The sequence below is a fragment of the Nesoenas mayeri genome (genome assembly GCF_963082525.1).
Source record: "Nesoenas mayeri genome assembly, chromosome: 2".
NCBI classification, from domain to species: Eukaryota; Metazoa; Chordata; class Aves; order Columbiformes; family Columbidae; genus Nesoenas; species Nesoenas mayeri.
The window spans coordinates 152810490-152833914 of NC_137543.1; the positions used below are offsets into that span (position 1 = coordinate 152810490).

General features: G+C 44.3%; 1 protein-coding gene across 1 annotated transcript in view; it reads left to right on the plus strand.

The window, feature by feature from the left end:
* Window positions 1-1891: 1891 nt before the first annotated feature.
* Window positions 1892-23425, plus strand: part of DIP2C (disco interacting protein 2 homolog C) — a gene marked incomplete at both ends in the record, with an annotated part of 321625 nt that continues 300091 nt past the window's right edge. Inside the window, one exon of the mRNA XM_080340151.1 lies at window positions 1892-1976. Coding sequence (XP_080196277.1) covers window positions 1892-1976 — 85 coding nt within the window. The remainder of the gene's footprint in view (window positions 1977-23425) is intronic.

Sequence of the window (23425 nt, forward strand, 5' to 3'; positions counted from 1 at the left end):
GCTCTCCCGTGTCTGGGGCTGGTAACCTGCGAGAACAGGAGAAACCACAAGCCCCGCACACGCTGTAGGAATCACTCCAGTGTTGATGCCAGTTTAGCACAGCTGGTGATATGATGTAATTTATTTTTGTTCCATGACGTATTAAAAAATTACATTGTTTAGTATAGTCACAGCCTAAGCTTAATCTTTTGAAGAAACTCCTACAACCTTGCTTTCCTTCCACTGGCTGAAAGAGTAAGCCAGTAAGCCAAGTTTGGCCTGGAGATGATTACATCTTTTTTTTTTCCTGCTAATGTTGTGTCCTACTAAGACCTGTTCTACCATTGGGACTCCCAAGGATTTCTGAAATGATGGGTGCTGTTGTATCTTGCTCCTTCCTTCTTGTGAGATATTTTAAAACAATGACATCAAAACCCAAAGCAAACCAAACAAAAAAAAAAAAAAAAGGAAGAAAATATAAACAGAGGAAAAAAAGAGAGAGGGGAAGATGTTCCTTGCGAAATTTATTTGTTGATCTGAAAGGGAATTCCATTAAATGTTTTCAAAACAATCCCTTCTTACCCTGCAGCAGTGCAATTAAGAGTCCCGGTGGGTCAGTCCTTTTTACCACATTCTCCAGATACAGGCTCAGTGTCAGTGCTGAGCATTGACACAACATATTGTCAACTCAGCTCTTTTATTATATCAAGATTATGCTACTCTTGCATGGAAATGTGGGTCAGAATTGCCACGGCTTGTTTGGAATTGAGGGAAAGGAAAGGGAGAAGAGAAGGGAAGGGAAGGGAAGGGAAGGGAAGGGAAGGGAAGGGAAGGGAAGGGAAGGGAAGAGAAGAGAAGAGAAGAGAAGAGAAGAGAAGAGAAGAGAAGAGAAGAGAAGAGAAGAGAAGAGAAGAGAAGAGAAGAGAAGAGAAGAGAAGAGAAGAGTTGAGTTTAGGTTGGATCGAGTTCAGCTGTTAACTTATCGAGTCCACCACTGGCTGAATGCAGAGCATATAGGTGCAAACAGGGATTCGCTGGCAGTGGTGGAAGCAGGTGGGGAAGGCAGACGCGGCGCAGGGCATCGGAGCTGTTGTCTGTCTGGTGTAGAACGACTGCCGGCCTTGAGCACGACGCTCCTTCCCCGCCCTTCTCGGTGAAACGGGGACCCGCAGATCTCCTTCCAGGGAGCGCTGCTGGGATGAATAAGTGTCAGAGCGCTCCCCCGGCCTCGCCCCGGCGCCGCTGCACACGTGCGAAGCGCGGGGCACCCTCACCCGGCCCCCGGGCGGGCGGGCAGCGGCCGCGGCCCCGGGGCGGCCCGGCCCATTGCGCGGCCGCGGAGCGCCGCTGGGGCGCCCCCTGGGGGCCGGCGGCGGGGGCGCGGGGCGGCGCGGTCACGTGCCGGTGACAGCGCGGTGCCGCCAGCAGCAGTCGCGGCAGCGGCACCGCAGCGCCGGGCGCCGCCGCCAGCCCGAGCCGGGCGGGGAGGAGCGGGCCGGGGCCGGGGCGCGGCGAGGAGGGGAGAGGCGGGAGCCGCCGCCGCGGTGCGGGGCGGCGGGGGGAGTGGGTTGGGCTGGGCCGGGCCGGGCGCGGCGGGGAGCCGATGCGGAGCGATCGCGGGCGGGCGGCGGCGGCGGGAGCAGCCATGGCGGGGCCCCGCTGAAGGAGGCGGCGAAGGAGGAGGAGGAGGAGAGGGGAGGAGAGGAGAAACCTCCGCATTCCCTCCCTCCGCGCCCCGTCCCCCCGCGCGGACCGCCCGCCCGCCTTCCCCCCTGCATGCCCGGCTGAGACCGCGGGGAGGACTCAGCCACCCGCCGCGGCCCCGCCGCCTTCGCTCTCCCCGCTCAGCCGCGGACAAAGGGGGAGCGCGGGGCAGCCAGAGGAGCGGAGCGCCCGTCCGCGCCGCGCGAGCATGGCGGACCGCAGCCTGGAGAGCGTGTCCCTGCCGCTGGAGGTGCGGGCCCGGCTGGCCGAGCTGGAGCTGGAGCTCTCCGAAGGTAACGGGGCGGCGGGCGGGGCGGGCGGCGGTTGGCGCGGCCGTGCGGCGCGGTGCCCCCGGGCCGCTCCCCCTACACCCCGCGGCCCTGCCGGGGGCCGCGCCGCTCGCCCCGGCCCCATGGCGGCCGCGGGCTCCCCTGACGGTCCCCCCCGCTGCCGCCGGCGGGCTGGCGGAGGATACCGGCGCGGATGTTTTGTTCTACCTGTGAATTCCCCGCTGGCGGGGGCGGGAGGGGGGCTCTGGCAGCGGGGCTGGAGTGCGGGGAGGTGGAAAAATCCGTGGGGCTGGCTCGGAGGGGCCCCTGCCCTGCCAAGAAAACGCAGCTTCGCGGAGATCCGCCGTGTACCTGCCCGCAGAAATGCTGCTCTTGGGCTGGATCGAGGGGCTCGCCGCGGAGTCCGCGCAGCATGTGTGTCGGTTGCAACAAAATACCCCATGATAAGGTCGTTTTGGACAATGCTAGCGAGGTCGCTTGGAGGAAACGATTTTTTTTTTTAAATTGCGGGATTTATTTTAATTTTTTTTTTTGTAATGTGTATAATTGAAAGCTTGTGGTGGTTTTCTCGGCGTGGTTGGTTGCTCCCGTGCAGCCCGCATGTCGCCGCTGCCGTGGCCGGGGGATGCGCAGGAGCCCCGGCCCGCCCGCCGCTCCCAGCCGGGCTGCAGCTCCGGGAAGGACCGGCGGACACGGCGCGATCGGCGCCTGTCAGGGTCCCTGCTGGTGGGGATCGGGCGCCCGGAGTGCCATCGCCTTGGAGGCGATTTTAGTGGATCAGATGTAATTTGTTCCTCCCAGAGGAAGAGAGCAGGGAGTATTTGTATGTACTGATGCCAGGCTTGGCTCTTTCCTGAAATGCAAATTGCTGTTAGCTGCCCTCCTTATTTTTAAATAGAAAAAGACAAATATTCGGTTTCATTCACCACCAAGAGGCCACAGCACTTAACAGAAGGGGCAAATGACCCAGCGTGTCCCAAATTAGTTATTGGAAGTGGTCGATACATTGAGCTGTCTGTCTGTCTTTCTGTCTTTTTGTAACGGTTTGTAAGGGCTCCAAGCCAGAAAGTAAAATGCGCTCGAGCCAGTTTCATCAGCAGGGAGGAGCTGATGTTGACATTGTATTTTCCTTTTAACGCTTTGAGGGTGAAGAGAATGAGCTACTGGGATTGCTTGTGGTGCTAATTTCTGTGCCTCCCCCTCCCTGAGAGTGCCCTGAAAACCCGAAATAAGAGGAGTTAAATACAATATTGCCTTCTGTGATGCACTGCCCGTCCATTGGCCCTTATCTGTGATAGTGAGGGTGGGAGGAAGGACTGTTTATATCACAGTATACGTGATCTTCTCGCTTTGTGCAGGAAATGCTTCTTGGTGTGTCTACACACCAACAAGATGCTAATTAAAACAGCTGCTGGTAAATGCTTGCAGAAGGCCAAAATCAAACTGCCATAGACCTTCAGTAAGAAATAGGCTAATTCGGTGCGCTGAAGTTGTAATATAGCTTTACGGTGCAGTTGCTGTTGCTGCGAGCGTGATCCAAGAAGGCTCTGAGGAAGTGGGACGTGGTTTGCAGTTGGGCATCTGTATCTGCGCTGCTGTGACTGCCCTGCAGCTAGAGCTGGAATGAATTTAGCCCTTTGACAATATTTTTCCTTCTGTGCCCCTGAAGTTACACCCGGAAAACGAGATGGCTCATGTTTTCTGACTGTGGCAGCCTGATTGAAAATCAGTTGGAATTGGGATGTGGGTGGAGAAAGGGTCAGCAGCCTGGTTTCAGAGTCTTCCCCCAAGCTGCTCTTGCTGTGCTCTTAGTTAAGAACATTACAGTGCTCAGTGAGAAAATGAAATCGTTCACTGCTTCGAGCTGCTACCTTTAGGCACCCATGTTGCAATTACTGGCGTGTTCCCAAAACTAATCCTTACAGATAGTGGGATCGGTAATTGTTACGGCTTTGTTGTGCTGTAGAAGGCTGGTCATACTCTGGCTATGCGATCTCGAAGTTAGATGGTTTTCAAGGCAGCTTTGTGTGTCTTTCACCCTGAACTTGCAGCACCTTGCATATGTGCTTAACTTGACCTTAATGAGCCAGTCCTCTGGGTTCAGTGGAGTACGTTCACTGACATACACCCATTCATGTACATAAAAGTTCATAAGACTGAGGTTTTAACACGTGTTATGCTCATGACGTGTTGGGGTGTCTCTGCTGCCTTCATGAAGCAGGAAACTGTTGAAGGCAGCAGACGGGCGGCTGCATGTTTAAACATGCCTTTGGGTCTCATTGATAATGTTGGGAGCTGAGTGACTGCTGTAAATTGTGCCCCTTCTTAAAGCGCTTTCCCGAGTCAGACTTGCTAGGAAAATGCTTTTCAAATGCTGGATGCCTGAATCGGTTTGTTGTATTGTTCGTGAGCCGGAGTTTTTCAGTTCTGGTGATGCTGAATGCTGTGGGTCTTACAGATGCCACTTGTAGCCAAGCAACCCGGTTCTCCGGTGCCAAAACCTGTTACAGACAGTGCAGCTTTAGGAACAGCTTCTGAAAGAAAGCTGCTGCTGCTTTGTGGAAAAGAGGGGAGTGCCGGCAGGATTGTTCCAAGATCGCTTCTTGGCTGTGAGCTAAAGCTGCCTCCTTCCTCTTGGAAGTGTCCTGTGAGATAGCGCGGGTCCTACCCATGCACTGCGTCTGAAAGCCTAACGTGAAATAGCTGGTGTCTGTGTGACCAGACAGCTCGCACTGTGTCACCAGCACAGCGGGCACTGTGCAGATGTTATAATTACAGCCTGCACTGGTAGTCATCATGCGTTTAAATTTGGCTGTGGTGTTTTTCCCCCCCTTGTAGCCAAATTCCACGTTCCCTGTCGAGCTGCGCACCAGGCACAGCCTCTCTCGCAGCGGGGATGCTGGCAGGAGAACCTCAGGAGGTGGCTGCTGAATGAGTAGCATGTGCTTTTTGGGCGATAGGGCAAAGTGCCTTTTCGTGCATGAGCGTTTGGGCAGTTCTGCACTGCTCGTTGTTTGAGAGGGAGGAGCGGTGTGTTGGGAAGGTGTTTTTTTTATATTCTGCTACGATTGTGGCAATCCTAACCCCTTGGTTTTTGCGGGTGAGCCACATGCCTTCTACCTCCCCTTTGTTGTGGTCTCAATGTGCTTTTTTGTTTTAAACATAGCTATTTAAAAGGTACTATGGATGCAAAGTAGGATAACCATTTTAGATTTTGTTAGTTTCACTGTTAGGATGTAGAAGGTGTGGATCAGAGTCAGAACTACTCAGCAGCTCCATTGCCCCGCGGTGGGCGAGGGAGGTGGCCTGGCCCTGAGGGTGCTGAGAATGACTGTCACCCTCGTGTGTTGGCACATCACGTCATATTCAGCTTAAAGCATCAACACCGTGCTTCTTTGTGGTGTTTTCACTTCATTTTGGGAGGGGGAAAATACTTCTGTGTTTCTCAGAACACAGAGGCACATCATCGGTTTAAATGAGTATTAAAAGTTGTGGAATCATCCTTGTCCCACCTGATATTTTGAAGAGGTTTGTTTTGCTGTGTTCGAGTGAACGTGCCTGATGCTGGCACGTTACATACGCGTTCTTTTGACACTCTGTAGTAGTTTCCACTGAGTGTACTAGAGCTTGTGTTGCTCAGAACTGTAGCCCTTCTAGGCTGATGCAATCAACATGTCACTCTGCAGTAGTTGTTCTTTAGGGCCGCTTAGAATTTTACGAGGCTTTACTTTTCTAACGATATATAAAATTGTACTGGGTGGAAATAGATGAATCATCTTGTTTTTTAGAATAGCTTGGGGGTTGTTAACTGAAGAACTGATTTAATAAAACCAAGAGTCCTGAAATGTGCTGTCTTATTAAAAAAATTGTAATTCTACAACCCCTCCATTCTTAAAAGCACTTCAGAATTTAAATAAAAAGCCCACAAATACTTTTCTCATTTTCCCCTCAATTTAAGGGTGTACAGGGTTATATTGCCCTTCCAATTACTTCCTGAACCAAAATTAATTGGCAAAAGATGCTCTGTAGTTCTTCCAGTATTTTATCCGAGTGTCAGATAACATAGCAGAAACACTTAAAGAACCACAGACGCCACATGGAAAATGTGAAAACCATCCTGTTCGCAAACTATTCTCCTTATATTCCATACTATACTTCCAGTCCTCTTCCATTTTAAACATACAAGGCATAGCAGGCTTTGTTTTTTTTGAAGTCTGAACTTTTATCCAAAGAGCACTTCCAAAAAAGTGTCATCAGATCTTTAATGACTGAGGGTTTATTCCCAAAGGTACTGGACATGCACTCAGCTAATTAATCTTATCCTCAGCTTTCGTTGTGTTGACTAGCTTGATTATATTAGGTAATATTGTTTGGGTTGATTGGGTCATTTTCTGGCCAGATTTATTATTTTATTTGGTATAAGTTCTGTCTTTCGTTGTCTGCATGTAGTCACAGGGTTGGGGCCAGAGATCCGTAGTTAGCTCCTCTAGTTATTATTTCTCCGTAACATTTGCCAGCTGACTCTTCACCTGTGGAGAGGCTTCAAAGTGTGAAAATTTCAATAACTACCACACTTCTGTGATTTGGGACGCAAAGTCATCCTTTTAATTCACTCCTTGAGAGATAGTGCACTGCTTAGCAAGTGGGTATCACCTGTGCAATGACAAAGTGTTAATACTCTCTGAGTTTAGGTGAGAAGTGAACTAAGAAATTCAATACTCACATTTACTTTGTGTTGTTTTTTGACCCATAAGGGTGCAGTTGGCTCATGGTTTTAGTTCTTTTTTTTCTGGCCGAGAGAGGACTGATTTGCTCAAAATACATAACGCTGAAATTTTTGTGTAAGCTGCGTACAAGATCTAAGGCTTTAAGAAAATATACCAAATAGTATGGGAATTATGATGAAGTCAAGAGCGCTGGTAATAGAAACTTTTCTTTCTTTTTAAGCTCCTCTCATCAGCTGTTTGTTTCTTGGATGGTTCTCAAGTTGGAGAGGGACAGTAACATGATTATTTTAAAACAGGTTAAATTCACTCGAATAATACCCATTTGCATTTTAAGGCACTGGACTTTGAAGTAATCTCTTTTTTTTGTTGTTTTTTAATGCCTATCCACTTTACTGTGCTGTTTGGACTTGAGGGCTTTTCATGAGTGGTGGTGTGTCAAAAGGATTCTCTGCCACTCATTCAGTTGAAGTGCATTTTTAATGCCTTGTAAAATAGACTATGCAAATCTCCAGGATGTTCCCGGAACAGCTGTCCCGAAGGCATCATGTAAATACACCTTTATTGCCAGCTGACGTTGAGCAGCGTGGATGCCCAGGGGTTACACTTAATAGATGATTCAGATGATCTGTGCTGTATTACACAACAGATATCCTCAAAAAACTCTTCCCAAGGACGTGTGAAAATTGCTGGTGGGGTGTCAGTTTTATAGGCAAAACAGGCGGTAAGCAGTGTGTTCGTAATGGGGAGGCGGGTTGTGAGGAGCTGCTCTTTGCAGCTTCGGGGCACGTCTGCGTGATCCAGCTGCACAGCGCGGGGAGCAGACGCTTCCCCTGCCAAACCAACACACCTGTGGCTGGGACTCAACCTGCTGCTTCGCTCCTGAATGGTATTGACCTTGGTTATTGTAAGGGAGTGTTGTCGTTTTCATCCAAATAGTCTTTATTCTAGCAAACCCAATATCCTTTGGTATTGAAAGGATTCAGATTTAGCACACCTCTTTCCTTTGTGTTTAATTTTTCTCAGGGAAAAATATTTTTGTGCCGTGTAAAAGGCAGATACAAGAAACTAATTTTTGATGCAGGATTTGGATTGGGAGCAGTAGAAAGATCAATGTTCCTCTGAAGGGACATCAATAGACTCCTTTAGGTTTTCATAGCTCAGAATGGATGTTTGTGGTGTGGTACAGAGAATCCTAAATGTACCATAGCTCTTCTATACTTAAAAATGCATTGACTGCATTTTAATTTTTTAAGAGGCTATTTGTATAACGTGTCAAGCAGGACATATAATTTTTTAAAAATAACTGCTTTAATTCCCCGGCAGCTGTCAGACAAGATGACTCACTGCGGTATAAGAATTCACCACGGCACATCAGAGATTTGACACAAACTCTTAATCCCTGTAAAATTATGCATGTATATTCCTCTACCTTCCCGGTGGGTGAGCTTCGTTTTTGCCAAACTCCTGATGATCCCATTATGCCTTCTCTCCTCCTCCACCTCCTTTTTTCCCCTTTCTTCTGGGGAAATTCGGTGCAGGCAGCCGCCCCTCCGCGGGCTCTGGGTGCAGCTGCTGCTTTGGAGCCTTTGCTGATGCTCAGCAGCACCCCTGATTCTCTCCTTTGGGCCTGTGTAAATCAAACAGTTGTGGGGTGGTTTTTATTTCAGTAACGTTAGCTAGGGCTTCTGGTTTGCTAGCTCCAGTAGTATTTATCGCTAGGATTAAGTATAACTTTAAAACATGTATGAAACTTGATGGGGACATCGTGATCTCCTGCGATAAAGAAGCAAATGTAGGAATAGGAATTGTCAAAGCAATTCAGCTTGAGACAGATGCTGGGGAGACCACGTCCATGGCTTTGGCTGCAGAAGAGGAGGCTCCTGCCCCCAGGTTGTGTGGAGTCCTACCAGCCTGTGGTGGTTCTTGGAGCATGGACCAAGCTGTGCCATGGTGCTTCTCAGAGTCCCAAACACAATCGGTTGCTGGTCCTTGGCAGTGTGATGGACATACAGTCTATTTGACATATAACGTGCAGTGCTTCGAGCAGCATTAAGTGCTGGGGTGTAGGTAGTTGTCACATTATTTTATAGCAGAAATTAATGTTGAAAAGCATACAATGTCTGTTCTCAACAACCTCTTTTTAAGAGTGTCATGTGAAATGGTTGGATGACTAGAGAAAGAAAGAACTCTTATGAAGTATCTTGATAACTTGGAAGGAAAGGTGTTTCCTATGACTTTTGAAGGGACTGTTTGATTTCCTAAGACTGAATTGGACCATCAATAGGCCATCTTTTGGGATGCTTGAGGTGGTGTTTGCTTTTACACGTATGGCTGGGTCTGCAGTTGTGACAGTTGAGGGGAAGAAGGGATTCTTCAATCTTATCTGTTTATATTGAAGTAGAAATGGATGTGAGGACCTGTGTTTGGTCCCGTTTCTCTCTGGATCCAGAAATCATACCTCCATGCTATGACATCTGTGATTTCTTCATTTGAATCTTGACTTACCCTGTATGTAAGATTAAAATATCAAATCAAGATCTTCTAAGTCTGGTCTGGTAGGAGCTGTGCAGAAGCCAGGAAAGTGTTCCTTAATGAACCCTGTGACAAATACTGGAGTGTCAGTCCTGGAGCCTGCCTTTTTGCTGATGGTTGAAAGTCTGTCTGGGCTAGCAAAAGTTCAGAGACATTTTGTGGACTTAGGGACCCAAATGAATCATGCTGAGATTCTTTTTCCTAATGTGGAGATGTCCACGTGTCCATAAACAGCCTGGCAAAATACAGAGATCCTGGCAACAGTCTCTTCATAGAAAGAGGCCTGGACTGTCCCCTCTGTGTGCCCCCTCCAGATAGAGTTACGGAGTATTAGCAGGATGATTACAGGGCTATTGCATCTATTACCATTTCATGAGAAAATAGACCAAATATGTCTTTGGGATTCTGGTATCTTATTACGGAACAGTTCTGAAATTGTACAGTTTCCTTCTGAAATACATACACTGCATAACTACAGTCTCATTCAGCTACATGCCTCAAGGTCATAGCAAATGATGAAACTTCACCAAGGGGATACCCTTGGTCATCTTAACTCATATTTTTAATTGTTATAATTGCGAGGAGAATGCACAAAATGTAGTATTTCGCGTGCTGTGCGTCTGTTGTTGAAAGAAATGTTATTTAAATAATGGGATAATACTTTTGTTGAATGCCTGAACAAATAAAATGATGGCATTGTGGTGACATGTGGACAGTTCAACTTTGGTAAAGAATCTTAAAATGGAAATTGTGTTTTAAATGCTAGACTTCTTTGACAGATGCCTGAGAATGAACAAGCAACAATTATGTAGAGAAGCAGCAAAATGCAGGAACATCCCTTCTCTTTACTGAATGATGACAAGGACAAACCCCTCTGCTGAATTCACTGGAAGAGCCCAGTTTCATTTGCCATGTATTTTAGTCTAAAAATAATTAATACATTGTTTAGAAGGTGGTGTAAGTTTTTCTAAGTGTTGTGAAGTGAGGGGTTAACTTTTTTTAGGAAAAAATTAAAAAATACTGTTGGACTCTTTTTTATTTTTAAGAAGGCAAAAAATGATTGGCAATACTTTTATCTCTACATCTCATCAGCTCCATGTTGTAAAGGAGAAGGTTGGTTTGTTGCCTTGAGCAACAATGGTGGGACTAGCAGGAATTAAATTTCATGGGGTTTTTTATAATGGTGAAAAAAGAGTCTTGCATTTTATGTTTATGAACTTTATGTAGCTAACGCATTTGACACATTCCAGTGACAAGGTTTTATCTGTGTCTCTTACAAACTCTGACTTCAGTCATACAAGTATACATTTCATTCGGGAGAATTTGACACAGCAGTTTGGAATAGATCTTTAAGAGTGACTAAGAGCAAAGACATGGACATTGGGGATAAAAGCAGTCCTAATAAGCGTTGTTAACCAGGAGAAAGATGGGGAATTTATTTTGATTATTTGGCACACGTTGTGTTGGGGAAGGGAGGAATACTTACAGTGCAAAGTTAGTGCAGTGTTAGCAGTCAAAAACACAAGAAGATCCAACTCCTAGGAATGGAGATTAGACAAATTCAGATTGGAGATAAGACAGAAAGTATTAATAAGACTGAAAAAAAAACCACTAAAACACTTGCATGCCAAAGAAGTCTCAACAGCTTTCTGAAAAATATCTACCCACTAGTAGACTTGATAGAAGGCTCCTTTCTAAAAACTACTGAATATAAGAAGTTTGTCTATTTAGATAGATATGTAAACCACTGGATCCACCCTTGACTAGAAATATACCAGTTTAAGTATGATAAGTACTTTTGTAGTGACATTTTATAAATGTTTTAGTCCAGTATTATGGTCTTTTCCTGGTAACTTCAGAAACCGCTACAACAGTTGAGAACTTCAGGTTTAGTATGTTTTCAGTAGTTTACTAGTGATGACTTGACATTTACTTGTAGTAGTGATTTATTTTAAATCAATATTGAACACTGTAAGGATGTGCATACATTTCGGTTTGAGGGGATATCAGATGCAGCCGCTCTGATAATACTTGTTTAAATAATGGCTACTCATATATTTACCTGTAGCTCTGGGGCTTCTGAATGAGCATAAAGTGGCAGAAAAATAACATTTTAAAAGGCTCTCTTAGAATTTATTATGGATAGCTTGATCATTGGCCTTCACATATTGTCCCTTTTGATCATTTGGATAAAGAATAAGAAATCACCCACTTCTTCTGGAAGTTAATCCTCCTTGCATTCTGTTCCTTGATACTTCGGGGAGGTGAGGACTGTACGCAACAACTAAAAAAGTCGCAGTAAGACCAGCTACTGTTTTATTTTCCTGCTTTAGTTGTATATTTCCTTTTAGTCTTTCATACAGTAGATAGGATAGGTATTGTGGTGTATATTATTAGTTAACAAATCTGTGAATATTGATTCATTCCCTCCCCTTTAGTGTTTTTTTTTTTTAATTATTATTTGTAATTCCGTATGTGATTTTAATGTATTTGAATCCATGTTTTCCAGCATACTAAGTTGCAGCTAATGAAATGCCTTTTCCTACTTAGAGGGCAAACCCAGTTGTCACAGGGAGGTTTTGTTGGGATGGCTGCTCTTGGCTCTGGTTGTTTTGCTTTTGCCTCCCTGGCCAGTCATGGTACCTGGATTTGCTCTTTGTGTCATGGTGCTAGGTGAAGAGTACAGGAGGACTAGATGTGTGTGTCTGTGCCTTTGTGCTGCCATCAGAAAGCCTGTGGAAACTGTGTGGTTTATTGAGAGTTTCACAGGCTGCTATCTTTGACCCCCAGAGGCGATGACTTCAGGAGCACGGTGGCACGCAGGGACAACATCTTTGTCTGCAGAGGCTGAAGGTATTTCTGTTTGCTTAGCCCAGACACCTTTCCTTCTTGAGCACAGTGATGCTTAACTGGTGTTGTTTGCTGATGGTACTTCTGAGGAAGACTTAGGGCTTCTGGCTAGTCTGGTATTTCTTCATCAGCTCTGCAGGTCAGCCTGTGGCCTCTGCTTTGTCCCACCAAGGACGCTGTGCAGCCCAGCAGGGTGACTGGGTCATCTTACGGAAAAGTGAGTGAAGAAGCTGTGTGTTTAATTTCATCTTTAACTGCTGGACCTTTTACACATCTGGTAACTCCTGGTAACCATGTCCGTAACAGTTTTCCCTCCGTAGTACACAATATGTATAGGAAGCCTGAGCTCTTTCTTATCTCTGTCATTCTAGGAGGAATCTAGGCTGGTTCATGCACCAGCTCTTTGTACTATTCAAGAAATATGCTGGGCTTTTTTCTGTCCTGAAGATCATGCAAAGACCATAGTATCTCTGAAGCTTCTGGAATTTCAGTCTGAAGTCCTGTTATTGTATAATGCTGTTTGTCATTCCTAGGTCATGGTCTGGTTTTGGCTGGCCCACTGAATGCTTTTCTGTCTATTTTGACAGGAAAATACTACCTGCAGTGTTAGGTCTGTTGCACATCATTCAAAATGTCAAATTTGTATGTGTGTTGCTTCAGGTATGCTTTTGCTAATCATGATTGTAATTGGTTACTTCTGGTAAAAAATACATATAGTTTCAGATTTAACTTCCTTTATGAGGCATTCTGCTTCAGGATATGCCAGAAATAACTCCAGACCTCATCTGCCAACTTGTTCCTCTCTACTTTTTTAGAGCTGAAGCAAATTGAGTATCTAGGACTATGTTAGACTGAAATTGGGAAGAAAGAATCCAGCTCTTCAGTTTTTCTACTTCTGTCATAAATCTGCTCTAATTCATGCCCGAAGAAGTGTCTCCCCTGACTTCTACCCAGATAAAAGGTTGTTTTGCTAGTAGGGGCCTTGTGAAAAGTAAAAGTTGGAAAATGGTGGCTGATAAATGCCACCAAAATGTCTTATTTAAGTAATTATAAAACACGTTATGCGTGTTGCTTCATCAAAAATTGCTTGCGTGGATACGTTAGGGTTAAGAGGGAGAGAATAAGCATCTGAGTAACCATATCCTTCTGTAATACTATGGCATCTGTTGTTCTCCAGGCTCTTTTTGGAAATACTGTCTGATTGTCATGGGCTGGGTCATCCCCTCTTTGGTTTCTGCATCCTCCCCTGAGCCCAGTGAGGATGATAAAGCAGCCTCACCTCGCAGAGCTGGGCTCCTTCGAGTGTACAGGCGAATTACAGCCAAATTCTATAGGAATTGGAATCAAGGGGGTGACTGAAGTCTCCCCAAAATAGAAGTAAGGGAGTACTCTCAATCTGAAAGCTAAAGCTTCATTTCCAGGGGGCTTCAATAAGGAAGGAGTGTAAGTTTTTCCCAAATATTTTCTTGTGTTTATTCTTTCACTCAGGATGAAGTCCAGTTCACCTAAATATAAACGGCAAAAACTATGTTGGCATCAGGACTGCACTACTGGGTGTACTTCCACTTAAAGCTGTGTCTGCATAGTCAGAAGCAATCTGTGATATTTAAGAATCCTTGCCAGGGTGTATGGTAGAAAGAAACAAGATACCTTCTCTTCTCTTTGTGTCTAGTCACTGCTGGCACATTTCAAACAGGGACTTTACATAGGTGAACAGACCAAGATGTACTCCCCATGGCAAGATAAGGACCCCACTGAGGACTGGGAAACCAGTCCGTACTTCCATAGAGAAGTGGTTACCAGTTTGATGGAACCAACTAGTGATCACAAAAGCTCTGTAGCGTTTCTGGTCCTTTGTGAATGGTAACACACGGTTGGTGCCACCATTCCGATGTGGCAGAGATGTGCTCATGAGACATGTCAGGACCGACGTGCTGAAAATGGAAATATTTTATTCTCAGGTTGATTTAAAATTATTGTCTTGGAGCAACTAACTTGTTAACTACTGGAAGTCAAAGACTGTAGGGGCACTAGCTGAGGTCTGTGTGTTCTGCTAATCGTGCTTGATGTTTGCTTTTTCGGTTATTGCTGTTTACTTCTACTTTATCATGTTTGGTTAGAGCTAGAGTAGGATATTCTCTGCAGTGTGAGGCATTTATGGAGGAATGTGCGTCTTAAATTTCTTGAAATATCATCTGGAGATAAGTCGTGACATTTATTTTCCATCTAAAAATGCATCTCTCTTAATAATTCAGTGTGGCTTTTTTTTTTTTTAAATTCATGTGAAACCCACACTAAACAATAATACTGCTTATGGAACCTCAAATTGTAAAGGGACTACTTGCAAGGAGCTGGCAATGCTGTCTACATGATGAAAGCCATTTAAATTGTTCAGGCATAAAGCACAGATTAGAAACCGTATCTTCGAATCATCTTTGCATATGTATGAGTCCACCTGTTACACAAGCAGTGGGACGTGCTGGGTGAAGAAAAACAACATCATTTGTCAGTTTAAGTCTTTTAAATCCAAAGTGGAGCCTTTTGTGCCTCGGTGCCCGATACCAGAGAGAGATGCTGTTTGTGTTCAGCAGGGCTGCATTCACGTGACGGGCAGGGGCTGAGTTACTGCTCGCGGTTCTATATAAAGATTCCTGCCCCTCCCCGGCGCTGTCATTTAGCACAATGTGCAGCACGCAGGATGGCTGTAAAACATCCCTGAAATACTGAACTGTGTCTCCTTTCACACTTGTGTATGGAAAAGAAGAAACAAATCAGGGGCCGCCTTCTTGGCTCGTATTAACTTGGCGGCTGTGTCGGGTTCAGCGCCAGCTGAGGCTGAGTCAGGTTACGTGCGTGGATTTTCAGGCCTGACCTATATTCAGGTGGAAAGTTGGGGGGATGCATGGTTGCTATATCCTGCACCTCTGCACAGTGCAAGTGTTTTGCTCAGTTTAGACTTCGGGCTTAATTTGAGTACCCACAAAATACAACTCCTGGCTTGTAACACCAGCACTGAGGGTGCTACAGGATGTGGGGTGCAGCTGGCTTTTGATAGTCCCATCCAGTGTCTCTGCTGCTGTTTGCAGATTGATCATCATTCCATTGATGCTTGATTAAAAACCAAAAAAAACCCCAAAAGAAACGAGAAGAGGAAGAAAATCTTGAGGTTTTTTTTTTTTCCTTCCCTTAGGAAATGTCTTTTTGTAGCTTTTGAAAGTTGGATCAATTCGTCAATTTGCTACATAGTGCAGCTTTGTCAATAGCTGCACCCTACTGAGAACTGGGGCCTGAGCAGCATGCATGGAGGAAAAGATGGATGCGCTGGGAAGGGCTGTGTGTATGGAAACATCTTAATCCAGTTTTGCTGCTGAATAGAATATTTTATATAACTACACTGCCTGAATATAAGGAAAAACTTTTTGCCCAGGGAGGTTGTGGACTCCTTGTCCTTGATGACATCCAGAAGCTGTCTGATGTGCTCCAGAGGCTCCTTCCAGCCTCAGCCATTCTGTGGTAACACCCTTAAATTTCCACCCTTTCACTGAGCAGTAATTTTGCTCTTCCCAGTGCATTTCTCGTGGATTTCACACTGTCCATGGTTCTTGGAATGATGTGCTCAGTCTCCCCTGTAGTATGCTCATATCTACTACTAGTGGCTCGCCAGCTGAGGTCTTCTGCAACACCAGGTTTTGAAATTTCAGTTGTAATTATGCCGTGTGCACAAGTGATAGTCAACAAAAATATGCAACGTGGAAGGTGAAGCACAAAGCATTAAACAGATATTTGATTTTGAAACTGTTTCACTGAAAATGATGTTACTGGTTTTTGTATGCAAAGCTTGATAATGGCAGTGAATTTACATCTTATGTAAATGATCTAGAATTCAAGCGTGGGTAAGGTTGCCTGTGATGATTTTAGTACTGTCATTATGATCATCACTCAGGTATATGACTGTCAATTAAACAATTCCTGGTGTTTTTTCTGTAGGATAGAAATATATGCCTATTTATGTCTGTGGAAAAATAATTCCTTTGTTCTGTCAGGAGCAGGGAAATGGATAGAACTAGATGGCTTTGAAAATCAGTTTGGTCGATTACTTATTAACACCAATTTTAGATATGAAACTATTTTGAATGTTGATGAGACCTTTTATTATTTTTATTGAAACCTGTTGTGAGAGTTGCATGTGACTGTAATAATGTACTCAAATGCTGCATATTTTTCCAAAGTTTTGTGTTAGAAATGCAATAATGAATCCTCCTGACTGAGCTAGAAAGCAGTCACCAGATACGCTGGCATTGTGGAACAACCCACAGTAAGACTTTATGAAAGCTGTTTGATCGCTTTAGTCCTTGGTTGAATATTTGGCCTCACGCTATTAATTCTTTCCCAGCCACCAGGCTTTCTTTTCCTCTCTATAGAAAGATAATCTGGACTGTACATTTTTGGGTATGAACACAGCTTTTAAATATGGAAGAGCTTCCATATCCACATCGTCTCCTGACTATTCAGTGAGCAGCTGGACATAGCTTTTGCAAGAGAAAGTTATGCAGAGTATGGTCCCAATTCAGCAAAGCATTTTAAGCATGTGCTTCAGTCTCATTGCCAGTTTAACTTCAGCGAAATTGTCACATGTGGAACAAGCATATCTATCTCTAGCATGGAAAACCCAAATCTTTGGCATCTTCATTGCTTACTTAAAAAAGAGAGTCAGTGATAATCAAGGGATTTACAGTCTTTCTTTTGCATTACTGTGTCGAAGGTTAGGGGTCTTAAAAACTATTTTTTTTTTTAAATGATGTTCCTCTATATATTTAACATTGTCAGTTCTCTAGGTGAAGAACATCAGAACTGCCCATATCTGATTGTTATTTTGTATGCTTTCTCTGTAATTTATTGAATTTGTAGATTTAAAAGATTTTGGGTGGTGACTTTCTTCATTTCCAGAGCATGAGTTTGGAGGCCCTCAAACTGAGCTCGCTTCTGTCCTGCGGCCTCAGACACAGAATTGTATCACCCACGTTCTGTCTGAAGAGGCGTCTTCGGTTGCCTTCAGCGTAAAGATAGTGGTTGCAGGTGTCAGGATGGCAATATTGGATTCCAAGACCTGAAATCAGGTTGATGTTAGTAAGTCGAAATCCCATGCTGCAGGGTACAGTGGTAACCGCAGTTCTCAGATGTGCAGGAGGGGAAAGCGTGGAGCCTTGTGATAGTTGAGGTTCTCCTTCAAAAATCAGACTAACCAGGCAACAAGGAGAAAATCCACTTCTATTTCCATGCGATAGTGCATATCAGCAGAAGAACATAATATAATAAATGTTTTGGTGAAGGATACATTTGATATGCTTGCCATGTGTGACGGAGAGGGGCCTCCTGTGTGCACCCATCGCCTTCATCACGAGCGCGCACACCTTAGAAGCCCAAGGCAGGTCCTTGTGTTCACTATATCTGATGCCTTTGAGTGACAGCGAGGAAATGAGGGATTACAGCAATCACCTTTTCCTCCTAAATACAAGGTACCCATTTTCTGGAAAATGTTTTGAGACTGTTTCTCTACCTTTCGCTGCAAGGCGGGAAGAGTGAGGAAGCAAGGCTGGAACCATTCTTTTTTTTCTTGTTTTTCTTGTATTGCCTTAACAAAAGTGCTTCATAGGCCAATTACTGTCATCACCAGCCAAAGACAAAAACACCTGTCTCCGGTTTTACAGGGCTGAGTTTGCAGCTCAGACATATGGGCAATCTAGATCCAACCTGATAGCTTTCCAAAGGCTACATTCATATCATTTTTTGAGGGAAAAAGAGGCAGTTGAGGGATGGGTGAAAAGATTTTTTTATTTTCTGGGTTTTCAAAATGTCAAATGAAGAGTGGGAGAGACCAAATGATAAGTACCTCTTTATCTTTTGATATTGTATGGAAAAGGCATAAATTGCATTAGTTTAGGTGTTAGTGTATTACTGTGAACAAAACGTGAAATAAAAGATTCTGTTCGGAATTGCAGAATACAGTTATGACTTGTTTTGCATTGTTATTTTCATCCTTTTCCCACCCATCGTTGTGATTCCTCAGTGTACCTGGCGTCCGCTGAACTTGGTCTGAAGGGTCTCTGTCTTCTCACTGAGCTTGTTTTGCTTCATGACGCTGTATGAAGATGTAGTGGCTGCAAGGAGCTCAGTCCTCTTGTAATATCCCACAGTTATGGTGGTTTAGTCCTCTTCTACTGTGTTTTGTAAGATCTGAGTAACGAAAGGAACTTTGGATTGTTTGTGCAGTGAAAGGAATGGTCTGCAAAGCCTGGTACAAAATTCTTGTTCGTACCCACTGCTATGGGGTGGGTTCCTCTGTCGCTGTGATGGAATGGCTAAAATTTAGGCATAAAACTGTATTTGGATAAGGACCATGTGTTCCATTAAAGGCTAAATATGACACATTAAAGAACCTAAGAATTTCACTGTGAAAACATCTCTTGAGGCAAGGATTTATTTTTGGTGACATTTAAGGAAGTAGCTTTTAAAATTGTAAGAATCAGTACACGGCCATCATTATTTTTACATGCAGTGTGAGTGTGTATGTAGGCATATTTAAATGTGGAAAGGAATATACATGCAGGGAAGATGGGGAAGGAGAAACCTCACGCACCGACTCCTCGAAAGAGCAAATCTTCCCACTGAAGGGCACGTCATGGGCAGCAGCAGCTCCCTCGGGGATGGGCCTGCGCGACTTTCCCCCTTCCAGGTCATGGGTTTTTCCTCAGCTTTGTGCCTCAGACATGCAAACCCCTTCCCCACCACGCTCCTGATTCCTTAAGTAACCGCTGAGGTCAAGAAGGACAAGGCACAGATCACTGTCACTAGGAGGCCTCCTAAATCCCGACGGGGTACGTGGGGCTTCTTGATGCTCAGTCTCAACTGTCTGGTACAAGAAGATAAATTTAATCCTATTTATTTATCGCTTCTCAGTAGTGTTTCGGCTTTTATACTGACTCACGCTCTTTCTAATGAGTCACCAATGCTTTTGTTGTGAAAGGGACTTAACAAATATGTTTATTCCAGTTCGTTTTGTGATGTGTATGTTTCTACTTGGTCACATGAAATGAATTACACGCTGCTGTTGCTGAATTTACAACAATGTCTTTTGGCTCGAAACATTTAACCATAATGACCCTTGGTACCTCAAAATACACAGTGAATAAAGTCAAACTCTATTGTACATATCTTGAGGCTTACTTTAACATGTTGCGCCTTTCCGATTACAGTATCTGGCGATCTTTGTAGGGGCATTTTGTTACAAAATGCTGTGGCTCCCACTGAACCATATTCAAAACTGGAGCAAATTCAGACCTGTGTAATTGGTTGGGAGAATAATGAGAGAGGGAAGATGAATTTGGCAGATGAGGACACAGAAATGCAGGAAGTCTTTGGATGGAAGGGAAGGAGCTTTGAAATGCAAAGCTGTCTCAAAGGCTTCTCAGCAGCGTTAGGCAGGACTGAGCCGCAGGAGAGGTGAACTGCTCTGAACTCTGAACAAGAGCCCTTCTCTGGCCTCGGGCTGGCGGCTGAGAACGTGCTCACACCTCCCTGGCAGGGATGGGAGCAGCGTTTGCTTCTCACAGCCTGGGCATGGGCAGAACAGGCAGCAAAGCTGCAGCGGTTTCACCATGTGAGGCAGTGACTGCATCGACAGAACCTGAATTCGCTGTTCTCCTGAAATGTCTCTAGATGAACATGTGCCCTTAAAGTTTTGTTTCCAGCCAACACAGAATCATAGAATCATTTCAGTTGGAAAAGACCCTCAGGATCATGGAGTCCAGCCGTAACCCAACTCTGGCACTAAACCATGTCCCTAAGAACCTCATCTAAACGCCTTTTAAACCCCTCCAGGGATGGTGACTCCACCACTGCCCTGGGCAGCCTGTTCCAATGCCTGACAACCCTTTCCGTGGGGAATTTTTTCCTAATATCCAATCTGAACCTCCCCTGGTGCAACTTGAGGCCATTTCCTCTTGTCCTATCACTTGATACTTGGGAGCAGAGACCAACCCCCTCCATGCTCCACCCTCCTTTCAGGTAGTTGCAGACAGTGATAAGGTCTCCCCTCAGCTCCTGTTCTCCAGGCTGAACCCCCAGTTCCCTCAGCTGCTCCTCATCACACGTGTGCTCCAGACCTCTCACCAGCTTCGTCGCCTCCTCTGCGCTCTCTAGTAGATGTCAGTAAGTGCTCCAGCATGTAAATAATGACGTATCAGTAGCTCAGGATATGAGCAGCAATTTTTTTTTTCTGTGCTATTTCATGGATTCATAGGTTGATAGCTGTTTTGTTTGAGTTTTTCTTTCAGGTCAGAATAAATTCTCTGATCACACACACGAAAAGGTTCTCTCAGTATTTCCTAAATCACGTCTAATGTCCTGTGGATGAACTACAGTTCTTGTCAGATGATCGTCCTTTCCTGTGATGGGGGAAAATCTGTACTTAGTTTCCAGCTTGAACTTCTGCAATGGTGATTCATTGTCAGGTCTTAGAAAAGGTTCTTATGTTTAGGAAAGTAATACTGTGTATGGCTTCTTAAAAAAGTATTAGATTTGGACATCAAGTTATGTATTTTTGACAAACCTGGGATTGATATAACATAGTATGTTGAAGTTGGACTCCATTATACTTTAAGAAATGAAATGACTACTGTGAGAGCACTGTGCCACCACTTAAAACCAAGAGCAAGTGTTCACATCATGCTTTCCAGTCTGTTATAAAAGGCTATGGGGCATTTTATTGTGGACTGTCCTGTGAAAAACTGACTGCACTGGAAATTGTAGCATGACATTCACATAAAATAAATTTATATTGGAATTGGGTCGAGAAGTTGTGTGACTGTGGATTATATTATTTGCTTCTGAAAGTGTGTAGGTACAAACATCATTGCATGGGACATACTGTTTTTATTATGGGGTTTGGTCATACTGAAACCAATTGGAACTGAAAGACAAGGTTAAAAGTGGGCATATACTTGGGGCTTGCATGGTTAAGGACTGTGCTGTCTAGGGATGGGTTACAGACCTGGAAATGGAAGAAGAAAAGCATCCACAAGGGTCTGTAAAAAGAAAGGATACCTGGAAAACCCTAAAACAGGTCAGCTGGTGCCATAAGGCATTCACTGTGAGGAAACCAAGACAATGAGGCATCTCAGCCACGTTGGGAGACTGCACCGTATCCAGCAGTTTTAATTCCAGCAGCACTGAAGTGAACACAAAACCTGCTTCTGCAACTGTTTTTAAGCCCCGTGATCTTTACAGGATTGGTGTGGTATTCAGCCTCAAAGACTTGAACTTCTGGAAGAATTTTATTTGTATTTTTTTAATCATCCAAGTAATGTTTGATTTTAATACTGTGTGATGCAAGAGTAGTCCTAAAGAAAGAGTAAGTCTGAAGGTCCTTTCAGTTTCTTCTTTTACTGGACTAAATGCTCCCACTTTTAAAGCTGGATAAAACTCTTAACTTTTTTAGTATGTTCTTTTAATAGGCAGGAACTGCACTCTTGGAAACACATGGTTTTTCTTATTCCCACTTGCCCTTTTTCATGTCTGGCACAGACTATGAAGGAAAAACAGTCCAGTGGACAACAGGAAAAACACAATGTTGGAACATATTAGCAGTGAAGCAACATGTTCTTCAGCACCAAACCTTCAGACAGGTTCTGTTGTCCCCATGGGAATCCCTCGGTGTCATTGTCCCCTGCTGCCTGCACCGTCCCTTTGCTTATGGGCCAAGCAGGGGCGGGTGAGGCTGTGTCCTGGTACCCACCTGTGCTTAGTTCTGTGCATCCACTAATGTCATGCTTAACATATGCTCACTTCTGCCACGTTTGCTGTGGCTTTCGTGGCTGTATTCAGAGGAAATGGTCGCGGCTGAAGCCCAGGAAGAACGAGAGCACGTCTCTGCAATTAACTTCACCAAAAAAGCTGCAGCATGTTTGGAAATGTTTAGGTTGATGTTCCAAGGGACGTATTTGACTCTCCCACTCTATTCTTCAGGGATTTTAATGCCTGCATCCAGTTCAAATATGATTCTGGAGATTATTTTTCATGCTGGGTATAATACTGAAAAAAATGTGGTTGATTTGTCAGAGTTAATCATGGTAGTTTATCAGAAGCTTTTTTCAGGGCTCAAAACCATTTAGTGTTCTTGTAGCTTTTGGATTTTCTTCTGTTAATTATAATAATAATAATAATAATAATAAACCCCAACTCATCTGATTTTGGAGAATACTGAAGAGGGTGATGCAGGACAGTCCACACCCCCGTAGGCAGCCAGTTCGGGTAGAATCTCCGAGCGCCCCGTTGTCTATTTTTAAATGAGATGTCCACATCGTTCAGCTGTGAAAGATGAGTATCTGAGAATCATGCAGCAGTTTACCCAAACAGCGTTTGGATTCTGTTCCAGAGCTCAGGTTTGCAGGAGCTGTTGTTGACAGGAGAGGGGACGTGAGGATGTGCCGCAGTCCTGACTGGGTGCAGCGTGGTGCCCATTCGGGGTTGGTGACTGGGAGTGAAGGTGTCTGCCCGGCTTCCCATGAGGGGAACTCATTGGGGGGAAGCAGGAAGAAGAAAACCGAGCCGACAGAAAAATAGTTTCCAAATTGAAAGCATTTGCTTTTAATCACAGATGCCAACAAATGCTTTTTCTAAGTTTTGACATCCTGCATTTTGGTGAAATTTTTTTCCTCTATTTTCTTTTTTTTCCATGAGCTGAAGCCATGGGTAAGTCCACCGTGCAATTTCCGAACTATTGCTTTAGATTGCATCATAGTGTTAAAACTGATGTTTTAACCCAGAATATCTTTCTTAGAACAGGAAGCAGATGACCCGTTTTAACCAAACCATGTCAGTTTTAAGCAGTGTAAACTGTGGCACCAAAAGCAAGCTGGATCAAGCTGTTTGTGACTTCAGTGGGTACTTCTTTTTGGAAGCTGCAATTTTATGCTTGTATTTAGTGTATTTCCATAGCCTTGGGAATTTGGAGGGGGGGAAGAGTGAGGTGTGGAAAAGTATGTCTCGTCTTCTTGATTTGTATTTCCCATTTCCCCCCCTTGTCACGCCTCTGAAAATACATCAAATCAATCCCTTCAATACATATTCTTGCATGTTATTAATGTATTTTTCAATTTGTTTGGGATTTGAAATATATTATTAAAACACAAGGATAGCTTATAGTAATAATAAAGAGCCAGCCAAATGCTTCTGGGTAGTTTGAAATTATCATTTAAAAAAAAAAATCACAAAAAGCTGAAGACAATTAAACTGTTGTGATATTGTTTGCAAAGTAGAAAGCAAACTAGGGATTATTATAGCATG